Raw genomic sequence first — 26,333 nt, forward strand, 5'->3', positions numbered from 1 at the left:
GCGGGGCCTACTAACCTATTCCAGATTTTCCTGTCCTCTTTAAAGCCTTGCTTTGGGAGAAACCCCGTTATCATAGAGGAGAAAAGAGATTTGGGTTTTTTTTTTTTTTTAAAGGGGAGGAGCGAGTGTAGGAGGGCGGGGTGGGAGGAGTCGCGGCTCGCACTTTGGGATCAGACGGGAGCGCGAGTTGCGCGGGTTGGGCGGGCGAATCCCTGCTCCTGCTCTGAGGGTCCAGCTTCCTCTCCCCCTCCCGCGCGGGGCGGGGTGGTGCGTTCCGAGTTCCCAGGAGTTCGAAGTGGGCGGGTGCCGGGGTGGGGGGGGGAGGGGAGTGGCGGCGGCGGTGGTGGCGGGCGGCTCCCGCCTCAGCCTCGGCAGTGGCGTCGGCGACGGCGGAGTCGAAGCAGCCGCGAGCGCTCGACTGAGTGTCAGCCTGCGGCGACGGCTCAAGAACTGGGAGTTAGGGACGCGCGCACCGGACCTTCCGCCGCGGCCACTGCCGCCGCCGCCGCCCAGAGCCGGAGGCGCCGGGGCCGGGGGAGCCGGGCGGCGGGAGAGCAAGCGGGCCGGGGGGAGGGTGGGGGATGGCGCGGACCCCGGGGCCGGCTCCACTGTGTCCCGGAGGCGGCAAAGCACAACTTTCCTCCGCTTCTCCCCCCGGGGCCGGGCTCCTGCTGCCGCCCCCGACGCCACCGCCGCTGCTGCTGCTGCTTTTTCCGCTGCTGTTCTTCTCCTGGCTCTGTGGTAGGTGAACCTCGGCTGTTGGCGCGGGCTGAGGGGAGGCGCGACCGAGTGTCCCTGTGCCGCGGCCGGGCCGGCGCGGGCCGTTCTCTCGTGCGGAGGGCGGTTGTGTTCGGCGGTTGGCTGCGTGAGCGGGTGCCGTGGACTTTGGCTGGAAACTTTCCGCCGCGCCCGGGGCGAGGCCGGGGAAGGACCGGGGCTGGCGAGTGAGGCGCCGACTGCCCGCTCCCCTCCCCCGCGGCCGCGCGGCTCGCCACGCTGCGGGTCGGGGTTTGGCTACGATGTTCTCGGTCCGGACGCCGAGTGCTCGGTGCTGCAGGGGTCCTTCGGTGTTTGCTGTCGGGACCGTTACTTGCTCGCTCATTTGCGGAGGAAGCCGAGAGCACGGACTTCTGTGCTGGCGCTAAGGTGATGGGATGGTCGTTTGCCGCCTCATTTTTTCCCGGGTGTAACTTGAGCTGTGAGCCTAGGTACCTTTAGGAACACAACAACCGACGACGGAATGAAGCCATTGGGTTCCCACCCCGCTTCTCCTTCCACTCTGGAGAAGGCACCGTGTTAGCCCACCCTGCAGCATCCCCTACAGTTTTCTTCGATCCTCCGGCCTCTTTCTGCCCTGGCAGCCTCTGGATCGCTTTGCACTGAGCCTTGTCGCTGCCTTCCAGTTTGTGGGACGTCTGTCTCACTGTCCATGTTTATTTTAGCTGAGCCAATTTGTCTTCAGGACTTTGATTTATGTGTAAAATACCTGACTGCATTGGCCGTGCCTCGGCTGTTCTGGTCAAAATAAGCCCCGCGCCTCTTCCTGCCTTCTTCCCACATGTTCTGTTACAGTTTTGTCACACTTGGGAGGTGGTCTCATTGTAAGTTCACTTCCTGGGCATCAGAGACTAGAAGCCTACTTGTTAAAGAGTATCGTTAAATAAATATCTCCGTTTCGTGCGAGAGACGTGGACTTAAGTGATCCTTGATGGAAGGCGGCGATTTGGGAGACTAAGGCCACCGGTCTAGCTCTGGGGACTAGCTCTGTCTTTTGGTGATACCGGAACACAGCAGGACGTTATTCATTCAGTGACTCCCACTTAGCAGGAAAGTGGAGAGGAAAACTTAGGCTTTGCTCAATGCGTGTTTTACCTGAGACATTTTTCTGGTACATAAATCTGCTCTTGGGTGTCCGCATTTAATGAAATCTTAAAAGAAACCAGGAAGTTTAGCAGTATTTACTACGAGAAGAGATGTGTGCGGTTTTCTTGGATGGTGTGATTTAGAAGAGAATCCTATATACCCCTGTACCGTTTAGGTATGTCGGGGTAGCTGGTTATGAGGAAGGCAAAGTTTTCAAGAGATTGAGTGCCCCTTATAGGGTGAGAATTTCCACTACCAAATCACTGTCACGTTTAAAGCACTGTAATCACAGTTTCTGATTTACAGAGTATAGTATGATAAATGGCATGTTATCTAATCTATGTTGTTTCTGTAGTCCCACACCCCAGGTGTTTGGTTTCAGGACACAATTCTTAATGCTGTTACTTCTTTATATTGATGCACGATTCTGGATTGAATTTTGTGTACTGTTCTTTTGCATTAAGGAGTATTGTGGAATATATTTGGGTGGGAGGAAAATGGGAGGGGGATGTTAACAGTTTACTATTCTGATATAGATTGTGTTAAAGACTAAAAATGTTTGTACCTCCAGTAAAGGTTTATCTAGCTAAGCAAAGCCCCATAGAAGACTGAAGCAAGGTAATATGTACAGGTAATACAAGGAAAATTAAATTGGGGTAATAATTTCATGGTTGTTGTGAAAGTAAAGTGTCATTTACTTTTTGAGGAAACACTGGAATTCACATGAAAGAAGAAAAGAATTTTAAAAAAATCTCCTTAATAATGTGCTTGATATTTTAGAGTCCTGAAAATTCAAGTAGTATAGGCAAATGGACTGTGATTTAGAGAGGTGTAAATTGAAGTTTTTAAGAGTCATCTCTGCTTGTAGTTGTAGAGACAAACACTAGCTTTGTATTACTGTGCACTGCTCATTTAAAGAGCTTCCTTTTTTTGGCTTATAGTGTTATAACACCCTAATTTGTGAACCCTTATTACAAGTTTTTTTCTGTCAACCTTTATTTTAGAATAAAGTCTTTGAATAGGGCACAGTTGTCCTGATTTATGGATACTTAGTAAGTATGGAGAGAAGGCAATGGCACCCCACTCCAGTACTCTTGCCTGGAAAATCGGACAGAGGAGCCTGGTGGGCTGCAGTTCATGGGGTCGCTAAGAGTCCTACACGACTGAGCGACTTCCCTTTCACTTTTCACTTTCATGCATTGGAGAAGGAAATGGCAACCCACTCTAGTGTTCTTGCCTGGAGAATCCCAGGGACGGGGGAGCCCGATGGGCTGCCGTCTGTGGGGTCACACCGAGTCGGACAAGACTGAAGTGACTTAGCAGTAGCAGCAGCAGTAAGTATGGAAATGGAAATTTCTTCTTGTAACCTGTGCATTGATCTAACATTCATAGTACTACTTACAAGTTTTGGCATGTACTGATGATTGAGTTTAGTTTTATTTATTTATAAAATTTTATTGAAGTGTAGTTGAGTTACAGTGCTTTGGAAGGTGTTAGAAATGAGAAGATGTTTAGGCTTTAAAGAGATGACTGTATGATGATTTATTAATTAGAATGCTTTGCTTATTTTTACCACATACAGATTATTTTTTTCTTTTTGCTGCTATTTTTGATATTCTGGTTACATATAGCATGGCCTTAACTATGCTAAACTCTTGGAGTATCCTCTATTACCATAATATCATTTCTATGCCATGCTAATTTTACTGCTATAAAAAAACCCTCATATTCAAACTAGTAGACATGATATTCTGAAAACTATGAAAAATTAATCAGATTTGCTCCTTTGAAGGGTGTACATTATCTGTCCTAGTTGAAGAACTGAAATTCTCACTCATCGAAGTTAGTTTGTGTGTGTATATGTATGTGTGTTAAGCTTGATAAAGCATAGGTGTAAAGGTTAAGAGGACTAGATTTTCAACATTTTCTGACTTGATAAACATCATTTATTTAAATCTGGAAGTCCATATTTCTTTATGATGCCAATGATCAATTCACATGTGATGAGATTTATCTTAGTTTCCCTTCCCGTATTTTTCTTGAGGGACAGAGAATATTAGCAGGGATATGGTATTGATGAGAGAGAAGATAGACTATTGACCTAAGTTCCAGCTCTTCCCATTTTCAACAAGGTTTTATCTTAAATGGATATTTAGAAGGTTATAGAAGGAAAAAATCTATTATGATGATGGAACATTTAACAGCACTTTCAGAAATTTCTTTATTCATGGCACTTGTTAGACACTAGAGGACACTGAATAAGGCAGAGTCCTGGCTTCAAGGAGCTTACAGCAGTATAATAGAGGTAATGTAAACAGATGGTTGTAGGGCTTCCCTTATGGCTCAGATGGTAAAGAATCCACCTGCAGTGCAGAAGACCTGGGTTCGATCCCTGGATTGGGAAGATCCCCTGGAGAAGGGAACTGCTACCCACTCCAGTATCCTTCCCTGGAGAAATCCACGGGCAGAGGAACCTGGCAGGCTACAGCCCATGGGGTCACAAAGAGTCAGACACAACTGAGTGACTTTCATATAGGACAGCTTGGTGTTTATGACAGATTTGTGCATGAGGTACTGTCGATTACCCAGAAGAGGAATACCTAACCAACTATGTAGAGATACTAGTGTAAACTGAGAAAAAAAAAAAGTTACCTAAGAAAAAATCAGTTGAGTTAGATTTTCTTATTGAGATAGGTCATTATGGTAGGTGGTATAAGTTTGCTCTTTGCACTTTATGGTTAAGATACTAAATAGGCAGTTTGAATCTGAAAAAAGATTGTCACTTACAGCTGTGTGAATCATTGGTAAGTTATTTAACCTCAGTAAACTTAAGTTTTCTCGTCTTTTCAAAAAAGGGTGATATCAACTTGCTTATAGAGTTCTTGTGAGGATTAAGTGAAAGAAAATAAAATAGCAGAATGCATGGAATATACATTCAAATTTTAGCATTTATGTTATTTCATATTATTATTAGGGGCTTCCTTGGAGGCTCAGTGGTGAAGAATCTAATCTGCCTGACAATTCAGGAGACGTGAGTTCGATCCCTGGGTTGGGAAGATCCCCTAGAGAAGTAGTAAATGGCAACCCACATCAGTATTCTTGCCTGGGAAATCCCATGAACAGAGGAGCCTGGTGGGCTATAGTCCACGGGGTGGCAAAAGAGCTGGACACAACTTAGCTACTAAACAACAAAGACCAACCAACATGGTATTTGTCATTCTTAAATTTTACCCTGATGACTTGAATAACTGGGTTTTCAACTTGATTGCTTTTTTTATACTTTCATCTTTATTTTGAGTGTATAGCCCAGTCAGTGCTCTTGAAGTGTTTGTTAAATTTACCTCAGATAAGTATACAGACCAGTTTTCAGAATGTTAGGATGTAATGAAATTAACCCAGCTGTGTAATTGTTTGGAATCTAGTTGGATGGTCCCATAATGATGTAGAATGTGTTTTAGGACTTGGCGGTTCTGTATGGTCACTTAGAATGTTAGTGGTTATATTGAAAAGTGTAGAGTCGAAAATGTGCAGTTGAAGATGGAGTCATAATTTCATTTCTATTTTAGCAAGTTACTAGTGGTATCAGGTTGGAGCCTATTATATATATTGCCCGTATCAATCTTCCTGCTTCTAAGACGTATATAATGGCAAAGTGACCCAAATTTAAAAGGAAGCAAAAAAGAGCAAATTTTGCATTTAGCTATAGTGTCCAAAGTAGGAATTGGGAAAAGCTGGTCAATAATATATTTGTGGGTATGGGTGTATTTACTGTTTTACCTTGTTTATGTCACTTATGCATATATATATGTGTGTGTAAAAAAATATATACATATATATATATATATAAGTGGTTCAGCAACGCTGAGGTACATTTTGCATCTGTATAGTTAAGGAACAAAACTTATGGCTTATTGCCTGTTATTTCAAAATGATTGAAGTGAAGCTGGCTGTGATATGCTTGTTAAAAAGGAGTATTTTGGTATTCTGTTGCTTACCCCTTAAAAAATTAGTGAGTAAATAACTTACTCCTATGGCATATTCTATACTCTATTAAAGTCCTCATAAAATTGGCAATACTGAATACATGATTTGTGAAAGATGTGGCATTTAATTAATAATAGCCAAAGTGAAGTGAAAGTCTCTCAGTTGTGTCCTACTCTTTGCAACCCCATGAACCATATAGTCCATGGAATTCTCCAGGCGAGAGTACTGGAGTAGGTAGCCTTTCCCTTCTCCAGGGGATCTTCCCAGCCCAAGGATCGAACCCAGGTTCACACTGTAGGTGGATTCTTTACCAGCTGAGCCACAAGGGAAGCCCAAGAATACTGGAGTGGGTAGCCTATTCTTTCTCCAGTGGATCTTCCCAACCGAACTGGGGTCTCCTGCGTTACAGGCGTACTCCTGCATTAAAGCTATCAGGGAAGCCCTAATAATGGCTATTAATATGTAAATATAGGCTAAATTCAAAGAACCTTTAAGTAAGTAATGAGTGTGTCAGAAACTCAGATCCAAAAATCTCAACACCATTAATGTCATACTTTTGGTTACCTTTTATATTTTTATCTAAAATTATCTTGAACCCGTATCCTTTCTTGAGTTTATAAAACTTATGATTTTCTGTTTTAGGCTCTGACATAGATTAATTATTTATGTAAATAAAATTTGTTGTGAATCTTTATCAAGGGTGACTTTTAGGTTTTTTCCTAAATGGTTCACTTATTACAGCATAGGTCATTAATTTAAAATTTTAGTGATGGCTGCCTCCTGTAAGTCTAGATACAGCTATACTGCAGGTATTATATGGACAAGAAAATGGCAACCCACTCCAGTGTTCTTGCCTGGAGAATCCCAGGGATGGGGGAGCCTGGCAGGCTGCCGTCTATGAGGCCGCACAGAGTTGGACACGACTGAAGTGACTTAGCAGCAGCAGGTATTATAGCTGTTTCAGAAACGATATTGTATTGCATACTTATATTGTGAGTTTTATATGTTTTCTTTAATATTGCATCCAGGGAGATTATTTTACTTACAGCCCTGTTAATTGCCCAATATTCATTCTGCTAATTAAGATCAGTAGGAAAGAAGTACCATGTAGTATTGTGGAATAATAAACTGGAATTTGAGATATGGTATGTAAGAACATCTCAAAGAAAGGCAGTGCCAAAGAATGTTCAAACTATCACACAATTGCACTCATCTCACACACTAGTAAAGTAATGCTCAAAATTCTCCAAACCAGGCTTCAGCAATACGTGAATTGTGAACTTCACATGTTCAAGCTGGTTTTAGAAAAGGCAGGGGAACCAGAGATTAAATTGCCAACATCTGCTGGATCATCAAAAAAGCAAGAGAGTTCCAGAAAAACATCTATTTCTGCTTTCTTGACTATGCCAAAGCCTTTGACTGTGTGGATCACAATAAACTGTGGAGAATTCTGAAAGAGATGGGAATACCAGACCACCTGACCTGCCTCTTGAGAAACCTGTATGTAGGTCAGGAAGCAACAGTTAGAACTGGACATGGAACAACAGACTGGTTCCAAATAGAAAAGGAGTACATCAAGGCTGTATATTGTCACCCTGCTTATTTAATTTCTATGCAGAGTACATCATGAGAAACGCTGGACTGGAAGAAACACAAGCTGAAATCAAGATTGCCAGGAGAAATATCAATAACCTCAAATGTGCAGATGACACCACCCTTATGGCAGAAAGTGAAGAGGAACTCAAAAGCCTCTTGATGAAAGTGAAAGTGGAGAGTGAAAAAGTTGGCTTAAAGCTCAACATTCAGGAAATGAAGATCATGGCATCCGGTCTCATCACTTCATGGGAAATAGATGGGGAAACAGTGGAAACAGTGTCAGATTTTATCTTTTTGGGCTCCAAAATCACTGAAGATGGTGACTGCAGCCATGAAATTAAAAGATACTTACTCCTTGGAAGAAAAGTTATGACCAACCTAGATAGCATATTCAAAAGCAGAGACATTACTTTGCCAACAAAGGTCCATTTAGTCAAGGCTATGGTTTTTCCAGTGGTCATGTTTGGATGTGAGAGTTAGACTGTGAAGAAAGCTGAGCACCAAAGAATTGATGCTTTTGAACTGTGGTGTTGGAGAAGACTCTTGAGAGTCCCTTGGACTGCAGGGGGATCCAACCAGTCCATTCTAAAGGAGATCAGCCCTGGGTGTTCTTTGGAAGGAATGATGCTAAAGCTGGAAACTCCAGTACTTTGGCCACCTCATGCGAAGAGTTAACTCATTGGAAAAGACTCTGATGCTGGGAAGGATTGGGGGCAGGAAGAAAAGGGGACGACAGAGGATGAGATGGCTGGATGGCATCACTGACTCGATGGACGTGAGTTTGAATGAACTCCGGGAGGCCTGGTGATGGACAGGGAGGCCTCGTGTGCTGCGGTTCATGGGGTTGCAAAGAGTTGGACATGACTGAGCGACTGAACTGAACTGATGTAAGAACAAACCAGTTCATAACTGGTTTAAATGACAAAGAATTGACAGCATTTCTGATGATTATTTTGTAGCTGTGAGATATTTAATTATACTTGTGACTCTATAGATAGGAGAGGTTATAATATTTTCTTTTTTTTACTTTTTGTGGTTTCCTTTAATAGGAAGTTAATAGTTTAATAGTTTTTTTTTTTTTTTAATAGGTTGGCTGTTATATCAGTAGAGGCGCTTTACTTTAAGCTGTTAGATTTCTTCAGAAGTAAAACTTTTGAAAAGGAGGAGGGTATATCTATAAATCACTATTCTCAGCTACCCAGGGTCAGCCAAAGTACAGTGTGTTGATAGGTTCAAATAGTAGTTACTAGGAAATCTTTTTCAAAACAACATCCCAGACCCCACTGTGGACTAACTGGATCAGGAATTTTGCAAGGGGGTGGAGAGTGGAGCCTGGTGATTGGGGCATTTGTAGTTTAAGAGACATATTCAGTTGATTGTTTCTTCCTTTGATGAATACTATTTATTATAGCATTTTTATATTTGATTTGACCAGATGTGGTCATTATTTTGTTTACTGTTGTATCTTATATGCCAAGTATGCAGTGGGTACTCAGATTTCTTTATAGCAAGAGCTTAACAACAAAATAAAATTTAGTCTAACCCATCAGTGTCCCAATAGAGATCTGTGAACTATATACATAGTTTTAAGTTATCCTAATGCCACATTAAAAAAATAATGAAAAGAACATGTGAAATTAATATATTTTATTTAACACAGTATAACCAAAATGTTATTTAGCATGCAGTTGATATTTAAAAATTGAGATATTTTACTTTTTTTTTCCTTTTGCAGTAAGTCTTTGAAATCTGATGTGTACTATACCCTTACAGATTGTTGTTTGGATAAGCTGTATTTCATGTATTCAGAAGTCAGGTGTGGCTGGCGATTACCATATTGGACAGTGCAGGTCTAAACTATATGTGGTCTCCAAAGTAGGTTATACCCTTCTCTGGTACTTACTCAGAAGGCCTAAAATGATATTACTCTTCCTTCTTATCTAGTCCAATTCTGGAGCTCCCAGTTTGAAATTAATTTTCTCCATGAGTACTTCCTTCACCACTTCTTTCATACAGTGAGCTTTTTTCTTTCTAAAGTAGTTACTCTTGTTACTCATTATTTAGTAATGTAATTGTGAGTTGTTCTATGATGTGTGTTCTTTGCAGTAAAGACTTTGCCTCAAGCTTCACTGTATGCATCCTAGCACCTATTACAGAATAAACACAATTATTTTTTAAGCTTATAGATTTTTAACATGTCAGGGAGGGAGAAATTTTTCTCTGCCCTTCTAGTTTCTCCTGTGTGGTCTGAATTACATTCACATGAGACAGATTAAAAGGAGAAAATAAAATAGAAGTTTGATGCCATGTATACATGGAAGAGACTCAGGAAACTGCTTAAATGAAAGTCGCTCAGTCGAGTCTGACTCTTTGGGGTGCCATGGACTCTATAGTTCATGGAATTCTCCAGGCAAGAATACTCGAAGGGGTAGCAGTTCCCTTCTCCAGGGTATCTTCCCAACCCAGGTCTCCTACATTGCAGGCGGATTGTTTACTGGCTGAGCCACTGGGGAAGCCCTTCCAGGAAACGGCCTAACCCTCACATTAAATACCAACTTTGGCTACAGACAAAACAGGGTACTGGAGGTAGTGATTTGGGACTTCAAAGGGGAGAAAGGCAACTCACATAAAGATGTAAAACAAATGTTTGCTGGGCCTTGTAGACACAATGGGAACAGAGAGAGGACTCTGATCTCTAGGCCATGCAGAGGTTCCCCACTACACTTTGCCTTTACTTTTTACAGATAACTGGCCATAGCTCAGTGACAGGCCCTTTATCTAAAAAAACTTTTTAGGCAATTAGGGGGAAGGTCAAAATTTCTTTCTGTCTTTTGGTCCTTGGTTGTTTTCAGCTCACAATAATCCTGTGCCAGAGACATTATTGGGGAGCAACTTCAGCTCCCAAACATTTGCTTTTTTCCCTGTTTTAGAATTGACCAAATTTGCTATACAACAAAAGGGTATCAAGAGAATACTTAGCTTATGATTTCATCTTCCATGTTGAAATAAGATAATAAAACAACAATAGCTATAATAAATAGCTACAAAAACTTCTGTGAATTGACTTCATTTCCTATCTGATCCTAGCTATCTTTCAAATCCTGAGTCCCTGGAGCAAATTCTGTTCATCTTTTCATGCTTTTAGAGCAATGTTTTCCAAAGTGTTTAATAGAACCCTAGTTTCTGGAAAAAAGTGCCATGTTGAATATATTTGGGAATGGGAAAAACTAATCATGTAACCTCCTCCCTCATGGAAAATCACTGTGTGCATTAGTTTATTAATGGCTTAAGAAATTCTTCAGTAAAATATCCTTTTCTGCAGTTAATTAAACAGTCTGTTTTTGCTGCAGAAGCTTTGTTGTACAGAACACACTATAGGGAATGTATTCTTAAAGAGGTTTGTATACTTGATATTTATTCCTATCCTGACAGTTTTTTCTATTGCTATTTTCCAAGATAAGGGAGGAGTTTATTTATTTAATATACTAGAAAAGGTTGATAGGCTTTAAAGATGTTACTTGGTGAGAAATGTTCTTCATTGCCTTTTCTTTTTTCTAAAAATTCCTTTTGCTTTCTTTAGTTCTGTCTTTATACCTGTCTTTATATTCTGTCCCCACTGTCTTACCCATTTTGAATCTGAGAAATTTGAGAAATTGACCTAGGAGGAATGCAATTCTTCCTCTTTGGTATTAGTAATGTATTATTTACCCCAAAATATATGTAGCTTAAGCAGTTTCTTTGGGTTATATCTCATTTTATGTATTATACATATCATTCTGAGTTTGTGTTTTAGAAATAGAGTAGGTATATTTAAGATAGCTTTTCTGTTTTAATGGAAGTATACCAGTGCAGTTACTGAAAAGGACATGAAAAAACCAAGAGGCGGATATAAAAACAGATATACATAGCTAGGACTCCAACTTAACATTTGAGAACATTGTATAAAATTAAAAATGTGCTTGAATCTTTTTAATGGTTTCATTTCAGAGGAAAAACAAAAGCATTAATGAAGTGTTAGTATTGGAAAACTATGGTAAGATGAATTTCATATAGTGACTGTATGAGTTATCCTTGATAGACATTATTGTCATTACTAAAATATCTGAGACCATTGGTTTTGAAACTTATTAATGCACTATTTAATTTAGTCATTGCTACTGTGGGTTAGAGTAAGATTTCATTTTACAAGTGTCCTTGTCATGAACTCCAAACTCCTTATAATTTGATTTAGATTAGAGATAATCATTCATGGTTATAAATTCAGTTTAATGTTAAGTAAGTCAGATAATAATCTATCTTGTATTTGAGTCTGCTTAGTGTAGTACCTGTGTGTTCAGTCGTGTCCAACTCTTTGTAACTCCCTTGTAGCCTGCCAGGCTCCTCAGTCCATGGAATTTTCCAGGTAAGAATACTGGAGTGGGTTGCCATTTCCTTCTTCAGTGAGAAGGAATACCCAGATTATTTTAAATGTAGAATTTTAAAAAAGCTTCCCTATTTTTCATTAAAGAAATTCAGATGGGAGAAGGTACAAGGTACATAGCTAACAGTCCTGTCCTCATTAAGGGCAAAGGGCTAGAGCATTATAGCATTTTTCACTAACCAGAAGTCTTCACATGTTAATTGCTGTAGCAGCTACTTAAAAGGGGTAAAAAATTACCACCAACAAAAACTTTGATAAATATATGCAAGTAATGCAGTTGTACTGAGCATCAACTTTTACATTAGCTTCTCATTCCTATAAGCAATTTTAAGGTTATAAATATGTGATTATTTTGATGACACAGTTTCATTTGCCTAGTCCACATTAGAACCAGAGTGAATTTTAGTATTCAAATAACAGTAAGAAACTCTTCTTTCAAGTTGTTACCTTCTGTTTTACACTAGCACAGTGTCAAAGATTTGTTGTTTTTCTTTTAAAGCTGGTATGGCTTTTTCCGTTGAATGACAAAAAGAAGGCACATCTAGGTTAGAATTAGTAATACTAATGAAAACATCTTGCTGCTGCTACTGCTAAGTCGCTTCAGTCGTGTCCGACTCTGTGTGACCCCACAGACAGCAGACCACCAGGCTCCCCCATTGCTGGGATTCTCCAGGCAAGTACACTGGAGTGGGTTGCCATTTCCTTCTCCAATGCATGAAAGTGAAAAAATAAAGTGAAGTTGCTCAGTCGTGTCTGACTCCTAGCGACCCCATGGACTTCAGCCCACCAGGCCCCTCCGTCCATGGGATTTTCCAGGCAGGAGTACTGGAGTGGGTTGCCATTGCCTTAGCAAGAAATAAGATTCTTTGGACTATTGATACTCTTTTCTGTATTTAAGATAGATTATTTTTACATTTTTCAGTTAAAAACATTGTCAACTTTTAGATTATTTGTAAAAGATTTAGCAATTATGGTGGCTATTTTGAAATCATGAATTGTTTGTAAGGCTTATTTTCTATATGTGTATAGAAGAGTGTGGGCTTTGATTATATTTGTATTTGTTATATTTTGTAACTGCTAGTGAAAATGTTTACATGAATAAGTAGCCGGTGAAGTTTTTATATAGCATGTTAAAAAGTCTTCTCTTATAATAAAAGCTTTGATGTTAACAGCGTCTGTTAAAATATAAAAACAAATCTGAAGTTCTCTGAGAAAAATAAATATTTTTTCTTAGAGAATACTACTGTTGCTTTGCTGCCCTCTACAGTCATCTAAGATAGTCACTCTAGACTTTTTTTCCGTCAGAGGATTAAAATGCTTTCTTGACATGTGCTTTAAATTTCAAGAGTGGGTTAAATAATATTTACTGTTAAAGTATGATAACAGATAACAACAGTTGATCTATACCTTTAATGCAAAAAATAAAAGTTTACAAGTTTAAGCAGGGGATGGACAGGAGACTGCTGCACATCAGTCATGGGTAGTACAGAGGATACCACAGTGGGATAAGTGCTCACAAGCTTATAAACCCGCTAGTACGAGTAACTGCGTGTTAGGTATCTGTAATAACATACCAAATAGTATGATACAGCCCTCCCCCCCCTCAAAAAAAAAAGATCAGTAAGGCCTGGAAGAGTCAAGAACACTTATTAGAGGAATTGAAACTTTGGAACTATAAGAATGATTTGAGTTCAGACAGGTAAAACAGGGTTATGTCAAACAGGAAAAGAAAATATTAGAACACAAAGCATCTGTTACACTGAAAGGGCTATGCTAGGACCCTTGGAGTCTTTTCCTTTAAGAAATGTAAAATTTAATTGTTAGCAGATTTTGGGATTACAAAATAGCGTGTGTGTTTCTGTTTGTCTATTTTATACCCAGTTACTTAATCTTTGTGCTTGTTTCAGTCCTTATGTGAAGTGAAAGTGAAAGTCGCTCAGTAGCGTCCAAGCGTGTCCAAGCCTTTCCCTTCTCCAGGGGATCTTCCCAGCCCAAGGATCGAACCCAGGTCTCCCGCATTGTAGGTGGATTCTTTACTAGCTGAGTCACAAGGGAAGCACAAGAATACTGGAGTGGGTAGCCTATCCCTTCTCCAGTGGATCTTCCTGACCCAGGAATTGAACCAGGGTCTCCTGCATTGCAGGTGGATTCTTATGAGCTATCAGGGAAGCTCCTCAGTCCTTATACACTTAGCTAAATGATACCTCCTTTACAGAGTTGCTGTGAAAATTAAATGAAATCCTTATTAAACTATAGTAAAGTGCTTTACAAATACAACTAACCATAATGGAAGGGAAAATGGATTGTCTTAGGTTAAAAATGCAAAGTGTATCTAATTGCTTCAAAAGTTTAACTGAGAAAGACTCAATAGAAGACCTGATTTTCTAGCTGAACCTTGAAGAAAGAGTTTTCCATTTCTGAGGGAAGACAGTAAAAAAGCATTCCAGGCTGAAAAGATCACTGGACTGAGGACTCTGTGGAAGGAATTAATGTTTCCATGTGGTTCAAGTATGAGCTGTTATGGAGGGGAGTCATAGATTTTTAAATACTTTGCTGAGGCTGAGGAGATTAGAGTTTGTGTGGGAGGCAGTGAGAAGCTTTTGAAAGCAGGTAACTACTGAGTCTGTGATTCCAGAATATTTTATAGCTCTGACAGCACTGTAAAAGATAAATGGGAGATAATGAGAGACAAGCAAAAGGGAAAACCATTGCAGTTGTACATAGGAAGAGAGGATTGTGGAGATAATTGGCAATTTGATAGAAAAGTTTGAAGCGAGGGATAGATCTGAGAAGTAGATTACATGGTGTCTGAATATCATCGTGGTTGAGGAGACAAGAGTTGGATATGAACTTAGATTGCTTGAGTGACTAGAAAAGGATTCTTGTTCAGTCACTCAGTCATGTTGGACTCTTTGTGACCACATGGACTACAGCATGCCAGGCTTCCCTGTCCTTGACCATCTCCTGGAGCTTGCTTAAACTCATGTCCATTGAGTCAGTGATGCCATCTAACCATCTCGTCCTCTGTCATCCCCTTCTCCTCCTGCTTTCAGTCTTTCCCAGCATCAGGTGGCCAAAGTATTGGAGCTTCAGCCTCATCATTAGTCCCTCCAGTGAATATTCAGGATTGATTTCCTTTAGGATTGACTGGTTTGATCTTGTTGCAGTCCAAGGGACTCTCAAGAGTCTTCCTTAACACCACAGTTCAAAAGCATCAATTCTTTGGTGCTCAGCATTCTTTATGGTCCAACTCTCATATCCATACATGACTACTGGAAAACCATAGCTTTGATAATATGGACCTTTGTTGACAAAGTAATGTCTCTGCTTTTTAATATGCTTTCTAGGTTTGTCATAGCTTTTCTTCCAAGGAGCAAGCGTCTTTTAGTTTCATGGCTGCAGAAGGATTAATGAATCAGTCTAGTAACTTTTTGGAGGCATTTTAATTGTGGTGCCTCTGGGATGTATTTTACAGCTGTAGTTAGAAATTTGTTATGAGAGAGTAGGAGGGAAGGACATGGAATTGGGAATTATTGAGGTATTTGGATTAGATGAGCTCTTTGAGGGAGAGACAGAGTGGGAGAAGAGAAGAAGGGAGAAGAGAAGAGAGGAAGGAAGTGGAAATAGGGAGGGGGCTGGAAAAGAATTTAAAGGTTGAGGTACACTAATTAGATAAGAGGGAGGGAAGGGATAAATAATCTGGGAATACAATCTTGATAGATCAATACATTTTAGTAGTTAAGAAAAGTACGTTGATGACTCAGTAATTTAGTAAAAGTGTTTAGGGAAAAGGTCAATTTTCAAAAAACTTAAATAATGAAGGAATAATGAAAAAACAGTAGGGTAGGACTTGCTCTTGGGAAAGAGGAAATGAACAAATAATTTGAGGGGGAATAATGGATCAGTTACTGTGGACTGATTGTGTTGTCCCCAAATTCTGTGTTAGAGCTCTAATTCTCAATGTGGTGATTCCATTTTTGTCCAGTTTCTACTACTAAGTCCCATAGCCCAAGAGAATAAATTTTTTATGGGTGTCTACTATAGAGAGTTGAAGAAAAGCTTTTTAATTTTTATGAGACTTCTTTGTCTTTGTGAGGGGGATGGGAAGGGCACTTTGGTGTGGCATCATCCAGGAACAGAAAGTAAGTGGATGGTGATGGTAGAAATGAAAGGGAAAATTTAAAAACAAGAGAATAAAAAGGCAAAACAATACCTCTTGATCTCAGGATATGAAGAATGAGTAAATATTAGTGCATTTGGAGATTATGTATTAGGCAGATGGGAGATAGTGTAAATACTGCTAAAAAGGAGGTTGAGGTTAAGAATTAGATACCGGATGGAAGGATTTATTAATTTCCTAGGGCTCCTGTAACAAAATACTACAAACTGCACAGCTTACAGTAGCAGAAATTTATTCTCTCATGGTTCTAAAGCCTGGAAGTCTGAAATCAAGGTGTCAGAAGGGCTGTGTTCCCTCTGAAACTCTGGTGTAGAATCCTTTGTTGCCTCATCCTAGCTTCCACTGGTGGCCTTCAGTCCTTGGCATTTCTTGGATTACAGCTGTATTCCTACAGTCACTGCCTTTGTCATCACAGGCCATTTTCCCTTTTTTTTTTTTCCTGGTGTGTTCCTTCTCTTGTAAGGACAGCAGCCATATTGAATTAAAGCCCAGCCTACTCCAGTGTGACTGTACTTAATTTACATCTTAATTACATCTGCTGCTGCTGCTGCTAAGTCTCTTCAGTTGTGTCCGACTCTGCAACCCCGTAGACGGCAGCCCACCAGTCTCCTCCGTCCCTGGGATTCTCAAGTCAAGAACTAGTGTGGGTTGCCATTTCCTTTTCCAGTGCATGAAAGTGAAAAGTGAAAGTGAAGTCGCTCAGTCATGTCTGACTCCTGGCGACCCCATGGACTGCAGCCTACCAGGCTCCTCCATCCATGGGATTTTCCAGGCAAGAGTACTGGAGTGGGGTGCCATTATCTACAAATACCTTATTTCCAAATAAGGTAACACTCACAGGTACGATGAGCTCGATAAAAGACAGAAATGGTATGGACCTAACAGAAGCAGAAGATATTAAGAAGAGATGGCAAGAATACACAGAAGAACTGTACAAAAAAGATCTTCACGACCCAGATAATCATGATGGTGTGATCACTGACCTAGAACCAGACATCCTGGAATGTGAAGTCAAGTGGGCCTTAGAAAGCATCACTATGAACAAAGCTAGTGGAGGTGATGGAATTCCAGTTGAGCTATTCCAAATCCTGAAAGATGATGCTGTGAAAGTGCTGCACTCAATACGCCAGCAAATTTGGAAAACTCAGCAGTGGCCACAGGACTGGAAAAGGTCAGTTTTCATTCCAATCCCAAAGAAAGGCAATGCCAAAGAATGCTCAAACTACCGCACAATTGCACTCATCTGACACGCTAGTAAAGTAATGCTCAAAATTCTCCAAGCCAGGCTTCAGCAATATGTGAACCGTGAACTTCCTGATGTTCAAGCTGGATTTAGAAAAGGCAGAGGAACCAGAGATCAAATTGCCAACATCCGCTGGATCATGGAAAAAGCAAGAGAGTTCCAGAAAAACATCTTTTTTTGTTTTATTGACTATGCCAAAGCCTTTGACTGTGTGGATCACAGTAAACTGTGGAAAATTCTGAAAGAGATGGGAATACCAGACCACCTGATCTGCCTCTTGAGAAATTTGTATGCAGGTCAGGAAGCATCAGTTAGAACTGGACATGGAACAACAGACTGGTTCCAAATAGGAAAAGGAGTGTGTCAAGGCTGTGTATTGTCACCCTGTTTATTTAACTTATATACAGAATACATCATGAGAAATGCTGGACTGGAAGAAACACAAGCTGGAATCAAGATTGCCGGGAGAAATATCAATAACCTCAAATGTGCAGATGACACCACCCTTATGGCAGAAAGTGAAGAGGAACTCAAAAGCCTCTTAATGAAAGTGAAAGTGGAGAGTGAAAAAGTGTGCTTAAAGCTCAACATTCAGAAAACGAAGATCATGGCATCCGGTCCCATCACTTCATGGGAAATAGATGGGGAAACAGTGGAAACAGTGTCAGACTTTATTTTTGGGGGGCTCCAAAATCACTGAAGATGGTGACTGCAGCCATGGAATTAAAAGACGCTTACTCCTTGGAAGAAAAGTTGTGACCAACCTAGATAGCATGTTGAAAAGCAGAGACATCACTTTGCCAACAAAGGTTCGTCTAGTCAAGGCTATGGTTTTTCCTGTGGTCATGTATGGATGTGAGAGTTGGACTGTGAAGAAGGCTGAGCGCCGAAGAATTGATGCTTTTGTTTTTTTTTTTTTGAAAAATTTTTTTGTTTTTGAATTGATGCTTTTGAACTGTGGTGTTGGAGAAGACTCTTGATAGTCCCTTGGACTGCAAGGAGATGATGCAGCCAGTCCATTCTGAAGGAGATCAGCCCTGGGATTTCTTTGGAAGGAATGATGCTAAAGCTGAAACTCCAGTACTTTGGCCACCTCATGCGAAGAGTTGACTCATTGGAAAAGACTCTGATGCTGGGAGGGGTTGGGGGCAGGAGGAGAAGGGGATGACAGAGGATGAGATGGCTGGATGGCATCACTGACTCGATGGACGTGAGTCTGAATGAACTCCGGGAGTTGGTGACGGACAGGGAGGCCTGGTGTGCTGCGATTCATGGGGTCGCAAAGAGTCGGACATGACTGAGCGACTGGTCTGATCTGATCTGATATTTTTAAAGGGGGATATAACATCTCATAACAAAGGGGTAATGATTTTAGTTTTGACTGTGTTAATTGTGAGATTTGAGGCTCAGGTTAGAGTGGCAGGTAAATACAGAATTTGAAGATGTGAAGTATGGGCTGGTTTGAATCAGACTTGAAACATTAATTCAGGAAATACTAAAACTCACATATGAATATTAATATAATATGTTAACATTATATGTGTGTGTATATATATATACACACACACACTCACACATACACATATGTGTGCATGTATATTATAGATACAAACACACAGAAAAGTTTACATGGAAAATACGGAATCTGAAGAACTATTACAAAGTGAGCATATCCACAGAAACATCACCCTGGTCAAGAAATAAATCTTTACCAACACTTCAGAAGCCCCCTTCCCACTATTGTGCTTAGTCTGTGCTTGGTCACTCAGTTGTGTCCAACTCCTTGTGACACCATGAACTGCCAGGCTCCTTTGTCCAGGGAGATTCTCCAGGCAAGAATGCTGGAGTGGGTTGCTGTGCCCTCCTCTGGAGGATCTTCTGAACCCAGGAATCGAACCCAGTTCTTCCACATTGCAGGTGGATTCTTTACCATTTGTGCCACCAAGGAAGCCCTTCCCATTATTTTCCAATCACGATTCTTCTCTCTTCTTTAGTAATAACCACAATTCTGACTTCAACATCATAAATTAGTTTTACCTGTTTTTGAACTTTCTATTTCTTTGCCAATTTTGGAGAATTAACCATTTATCATTTTTAATGTTGTGTAGACATCTAGGTTATTTTCATTTTGAGACTTTTATGAATAACACTGCTGTGAACATCACTGTACATATCTTTCTTGACTTATGCTGGGGTTATATCCCCTTAAGTTGAAAATATCATAAGTCAATATTTATTTAATATACATATCCTAACAGACATCACAGCTTAGCCTGTGTGTATATCTGTGTGTGTGTGTGTGTGTGTGTGTGTGCACGTGCACGTGCATTTTATCATTCAGTTTCATCTGACTCTCTGTCTCCATGGACTGTAGCCCACCAGGCTCCTCTGCCCATGGAATTTTCCAGGTAAGAATACTGGAACGGGGTTACGTTTTCTACTCCAGGGGATCTTCCCGACCCAGGGATCCAACCCATGTCTCTTGCATCTTCTGCACTGGCAGGTGGATTCTTTACTGCTCATACCTCATGCACATAGCTTAATTTACAAATGTAAGACAGTTATAATAGTAAGAAAGACAACTGATCAGGGCACCAAAAGAAATAAAATAAGGAAAGAGTTTAAAATATTTAAAGAATTAACGATATGTGGAACAGGGACCCAAAGTGAATACATGATGTTGGGAAATGATGCCATAGATGTGTTTAATGCATGGTTACCATAAACTTTCAGTTTGTAACAAAACACAGTATTTGTGACGCATGATTACATGCAGTACAATGTTTGAAAAGTATGCCTGTCAATCAATTAAAAGAAGTCATGAAGAAAAAAAAAAAAAAGCCCCCTGTATAGCCTACCCTGTCTTAAACATGCTCAGAACACAACATTAGTTGAGCTCATGTTGAGCTACCTAACACAAATCCTGTTTTATAACAAAGTATTGAATATCTCATGTAATTTATTGAATACTATACTCAAAAAATGGTTGTGTGTCCGTTGTTTACCCTTGCGATGGCATGACTGACTGGGACCTTCCCCTCACTGCCCAGCACCATGGGAGGGTATCCTACATATTGGTAGCCTAGGAGAAGTTCAAAATTTGAAGTACACTTCCTACGGAATGTATATTGCTTTTACACTGCCATAAAGTTGAAAAATATTTAACTTAAATCATCAATAGTTGGGGACCATCTGTATCACTCTTTTGGTAGTGGAATTACTGGTTTATTTTATGTATGTTTTGGTTGAAAGGGTTTTCCTGAGTGTTTGTTACAACTTATACTTCCCACCAGTAGTGTTTAAGAGTTTTTCAGTTGCTCTACTGCCTCACCAGCCCTCTGTTGCTGTTCAGTCTCGCGTTCCTATCTGACTCTTTGCAACTCCATGGACTGCAGCACACCAGGCTTTCCTGTCCTTCACCATCTCCTGGATCTTGCTCAAACTCATGTCCATTGAGTCAGTGATGCCATCCAACCATCTCATCCTTTGTCATCCTCTTCTCCTCTTGCCTTTAATCTTTCCCAGCATCAGGGTCTTTTCAAATGAGTCGGCTCTTCACATCAGGTGGCCAGAGTATTGGAGCTTCAGTATCAGTCCTTCCAATGAATATTCAGGATTAATTTTCTTTAGGATTGACTGCAGTCGATCTCCTTGCAGTCCAAGGGACTCTCAAGAGTTTTCTCCAACACCACAGTTCAAAATCATGAGTTCTTTGGCACTCAGCCTTCTTTGTGGTCCAACTCTCACATCCATACACGACTACTGGAAAAACCATAGCTTTGACTGGACAGGTCTTTGTCAACAAAGTGATGTCTCTGCTTTTTAATATACTGTCTAGGTTTGTCATAGCTTTTCTTCCAAGGAGTAAGTGTCTTTTCATTTTTTTTGATCCATTCCAATCAGTGCGTAATGATATAATATTGTGGTTGTAGTTTATACTTATCTGATGGCTGAGTTCTAAGGATTATGGACTATTTGAATATTCTCCTGTGAAGTACCTTTTCATTCACTTCCCATTTTATTCATTTGGATTGTCATCTATGGATTTGTAGAAGTTGTTTTGAATTCTAGATGTGAACCACTTATCAGTTATGTGTATTGCAGATATCTTCTCCCACTCTGCCTTTTCACTGTATTAATGGCATCTGTGGACAGACACTTAAAAAAAAAAAAAAAAAGACACTTTAATATATATTCATATAGTCAAAACTAATCCTTTTCTTTATAATTAATTCTTTGTGTCTTATTTGCAAAGTCTTTGTCTGTTATATCATCATGAAAACATTTTTCCCTAGAAACTTTATTATTTTGCCTTTAATATGATAACATCTAGAATTTATTTTTGTGGTTAATGAGGTAGGGTCCATGTGTTTTCTTCACTTATTATCTACTTGACCATCTCCATTTATGGAAAAGACCCTCTGCTTTGCAGTACTGCCTTTATAATAAATAAAACAGCCATATATGCCTGGGTTTAACTTTGGACTCTCTTCTTTGTTCCATTGGTGCATTTTACTATCTGTGTACAATTATAGTGTCTGATTATAAGTGTATAATAATATATCCTATATTGGGTACAATAAGTTAACCTACTTGTTCAAGTTTATTGTGGTTAACCTTGGTCATTTTCCTTTCCATGTACATTTTATTGGCAGTTTATCAGTTTTTATGGAAAACCTCCAAGGATATTAGTGGAAGTACATTAAATCTATATGAATTAATGTGGGGTTAAATTGATATCTTTATAATACTGAATCTTCCAACTCAATGAACCTGATTTATCTATTTTCTGAGATTTTCTTTACTCTCTTCCCATAAAACTTTAGTTTTTTTCTGTGTGTAGAGGTCTTGCATATCTATAAACTTTCAGTTATTTTAATTATAGATTTCAAGTTATTTTTTGATGTTATTATAAATGGTATTTTAAAATATTACTGTTTATAGGCATATAAAAATATAGACCTTGCTAAATAACTTCATTTATTTCTAATACTTTGTTGAATCTTCTGGATTTTCCATCTATACAGTCATACCATCTATGAATAATTAAAGCCTTATTTCTCTCCAATCCTTATACTTTTTTTTTTTCCTTTTCCTTTGCTTATTGCACTGGCTAGGACCTCCACTATGATGTTGAATTAAAGTGGTCACCGCAGGCATCGTTGTCTCATTCCTTATCTCAGAGGTAAAAAAGTGTTCAACATTTCAAAATTAAGTATGATGTTTGCTGTAGTTTTTTTTTTTTTTTTAATCTCTATCAGTTTTGGAAATTTTCTTTCTACTCCTAGTTTGCCTGTGAATTTTTATCATGAATAGAGTTTAATTTTATCAAATGCTTTATATTAATTTTGAGGTGATCATATGATTTTTTTTAATACTATGAATTACATTAAAAAAAAATGTTAAATCATCTTTGTGTTTCCAGAATAATCCCAGTTTGGTTTTGATGAATGTATCCTTTATTATATTGCAGGATTCAACTTTTTTTAAAAGTTTTTTCTTTGCTATCTATGTTTATCAATTGAATTGGCCTGTAATTTTCTTACAATGCTCTTGCAAAGTTTTGAGCAAGGTTGTGCTAGACCCACAAAAAAAACTGAGAATTGCTGCATCTTTTTCTATTCTGTGTAAGAGTTTAATAAGATTGATACTTTTTTTTTCTTTGAGTTGGTAGAATTTGTTGGTAAAGCTGTCTGGACCGGAAGTAATTTTTTTATGGGAAGGATTTTTAGTTCCAGTTCACTTTTTAAGTAATCATTTTCTTCTTACATCAGGTTTGGCACATTGCATTTTTTATAGGAATTTGTCAGTTTCCTGCTTGCACATCTTTTGACCTCAAGTTGTTATTTTTTTAACTAACTTTTTACTGCCTGGAGTATCTAATATTAATGCCCCCCTTTCTCATTCCTCAGGTTTATTTATTTCTTTTTTCTGTTTTCTGGATCAGTCTTGCCAGGAGTTAATCAGTTTTATTCAACTTTTCAAAGAATCTATCTTTGACTCATTGTCCAAGCTCTCTATGTTTCCCTTTTTAAAAAAATTTTTGGCGTGTACCACATGGCATGGGGGATCTTAATTCCTCAGTCAGGGATTGAACCCAAGCCCCCTGCATTGGAAGCGTGGAGTCTTAACTCTGGACCATCAGGGAAGTCCCTATGTTTGTTTTCTGTTTCATTATTATCTGTTCTGTCTTTTCTTCTACAATTTTTGGATGGTTTATTATTTCTTTTTTGAAATGGTTGGTTAGATGATTGATTTTTAGTATTTCTCTTATATATATGCAAATTGAGCCTGTATGTTTTCTAAATAAGGTCACATTCACAGGTGAACATCTCCTAATTACTTTCTTCATCTGTGCTTTATTTTTTCCACTATAATATATGAACTTGTGCTACATGAATTTTTCTAGTTAATTTTTTGGCTTCTTGTATTTTTACTTTTCAGTATTACTTATTTTTTCCCCCTTATTTACAATTTCCCTGATTTTATTTTAAACTCTTGAAGGGCATGGAATGTGCCTCTTCCTGTCCTTTCTCAGCATAAACCCTGGTCTGTATTGGTTAAATGTTAAATAAATGTTAGTGAAAAAAACGGATGTGCAAAGAAACTGAATTAAGAATTTGCCTTTCTGATTTCATCACTGTTATTTGTTAACCAGTACTTTAGATTTTTCTTACTTGTCCAAACTTTCCGTGTATTTTCTGTTTCTGTGAATCTCTTTGCTTTCGTCCTTCTTCCTATAGTACTCATTCTCTGTTTGGAAAAACTCAGCTTTAGAAAAATTCTACCTTGCCTAAATAAAATCTAGCTCAAGTTCTACTGCATTTCCACATATTACCAAGTAAAATTAGTAATCACCAGTTTGCAGTGGCACCCCGCTCCAGTACTCTTGCCTGGAAAATCTCATGGATGGAGGAGCCTGGTAGGCTGCAGTCCATGGGGTCGCTGAGTCAGACACGACTGAGTGACTTCACTTTCACTTTTCACTTTCATGCATTGGAGAAGGAAATGGCAACCCACTCCAGTGTTCTTGCCTGGAGAATCCCAGGGACGGAGGAGCCTGGTGGGCTGCCGTCTATGGGGTCCCACAGAGTCGGACACAACTGAGGTGACTTAGCAGCACTTTGGGCTTGGCTGAAGAAAATGTTTCAACTTTTCTCCTTCTACACCCTTCTCTCATTCCTTCTCCCATTCCTTCTCCCAGGTTTCTTTTTCATCTTTAATTATGGTGACTTTCATAAAGGTGATATAACCCAGTTTGCCTTGGAATGTCTGGGCTTACAACTGTGTTTCTGGCATAGTCAACAATAATACTCCTCCACTTCTTTTCACTCTAAAAGATGATCACTCTACCCCACATCCATTGCCTCACATGTCGTATTTTCTATTCTAGATTCTCAGCTCTTGGAAGTCTCAGGCTGTGTTATGTTCTGTGTTACAATGTTCTTAGTCGTGTCCAGCTCTTTGCAACCCTATGGACTGCAGCCCACCAGGCTCCTCTGTCCCTGGGGATTCTCTAGGCAAGAATACTGGAGTGGGTTGCCATTTCCTTCTCCAGGGGATCTTCCCAACCCAGAGATTGAACCCAGGTCTCCTGCATTGCAGGCAGATTCTTTAACGTCTGAGCCACAAGGGAAGCCCACGTTATAATACTTAGTACTTAATTGGAGTGAATGAAATGCAATAAGTATTTGAGCTCTTACCATGTGCCATACATATTTGTAGTTTTTCCATATTAGCTCACTTACTTTTTCACTTATTACAACCTAGATTTGTAATATCTAAGCACTTGCCCCAGTGTTTTTCACTTATAGCAGCCTTGCAAAATGTTAATTCTGAATCAGTTCAGCTGTACAAATTCTTTATGCTTATTTCTCAGCTACTAGTGGGACATGGGGAGAAAAAAAATCATATAAGCACACAGATTGGTGTCACTGTTAATCAGGCTTTAGCTTCAGTTGGACCTTAGACAGTTTTTCTAACAATTCTTTTGGTTTAGTTAGTGCATGCTCCATGAAGCTAACGCCTGATTAACAGTGGCACCAATCTGCGTGCTTATATGATTTTTTTCTCCCCATGTCCCACTAGTAGCTGAGAAATAAGCATACAGAATTTGTACAGCTGAACTGATTTAGAATTAACATTTTGCAAGGCTGCTATAAATGAAAACACTGGGGCAAGGGCTTAGATATTACAAGTCTAGGTTGTAGTAAGTGAAAAAATAAGTGAGCTAATATGGAAAAGCAATATAATGAGAAAGACTAGAGATCTCTTCAAGAAAATTAGAGATACCAAGGGAACATTTCATGCAAAGATGGGCTCAATAAAGGACAGAAATGGTATGGACCTAACAGAAGCAGAAGATATTAAGAAGAGGTGTCAAGAATACACAGAAGAACTGTACAAAAAAGATCTTCATGACCCAGATAATCCTGATATCGTGATCACTCACCTAGAGCCAGACATCCTGGAATGTGAAGTCAAGTTGGCCTTTGGAAGCATCACTACGAACAAAGCTGGTGGAGGTGATGGAATGCCAGTTGAGCTCTTTCAAATCCTAAAAGATGATGCTGTGAAAGTGCTGCACTCAATATGCCAGCACATTTGGAAAACTCAGCAGTGGCCACAGGACTGGAAAAGGTCAGTTTTCATTCCAATCCCAAAGAAAGGCAATGCCAAAGAATGCTCAAACTACCGCACAATGGTACTCATCTCACATGCTAGCAAAGTAACGCTCAAAATTCTCCAAGCCAGGCTTCAGTAATATGTGAACCATGAACTTCCAGATGTTCAAGCTGGTTTTAGAAAAGGCAGAGGAACCAGAGATCAAATTGCCAACATCCGCTGGATCATGGAAAAAGCAAGAGAGTTCCAGAAAAACATCTATTTCTGTTTTATTGACTATGCCAAAGCCTTTGACAGTGTGGACCACAACAAACTGGAAAATTCTGAAAGAGATGGGAATACCAGATTGCCTGACCTGCCTCTTGAGAAATCTGTATGCAGGTCAGGAAGCATCAGTTAGAACTGGACCATGGAACAACAGA

At 39.6% G+C, this 26,333-nt stretch overlaps 1 protein-coding gene across 4 annotated transcripts in view; it reads left to right on the top strand.

The window, feature by feature from the left end:
* Positions 1 to 309: 309 nt before the first annotated feature.
* NECTIN3 (nectin cell adhesion molecule 3) overlaps positions 310 to 26,333 on the top strand; it is a 195,817-nt gene continuing 169,793 nt past the window's right edge. The window contains exon 1 of one of the 4 annotated variants that reach the window (XM_027515715.1): positions 310 to 741. In XM_027515715.1, coding sequence (XP_027371516.1) covers positions 582 to 741 — 160 coding nt within the window. In that variant the 5' untranslated portion in view covers positions 310 to 581. The remainder of the gene's footprint in view (positions 742 to 26,333) is intronic. The other 3 variants (XM_027515793.1, XM_027515881.1, XM_027515625.1) reach the window with 3 other exon arrangements.

This window comes from Bos indicus x Bos taurus, chromosome 1 (assembly GCF_003369695.1).
Source record: "Bos indicus x Bos taurus breed Angus x Brahman F1 hybrid chromosome 1, Bos_hybrid_MaternalHap_v2.0, whole genome shotgun sequence".
Taxonomy (NCBI): Eukaryota; Metazoa; Chordata; class Mammalia; order Artiodactyla; family Bovidae; genus Bos; species Bos indicus x Bos taurus.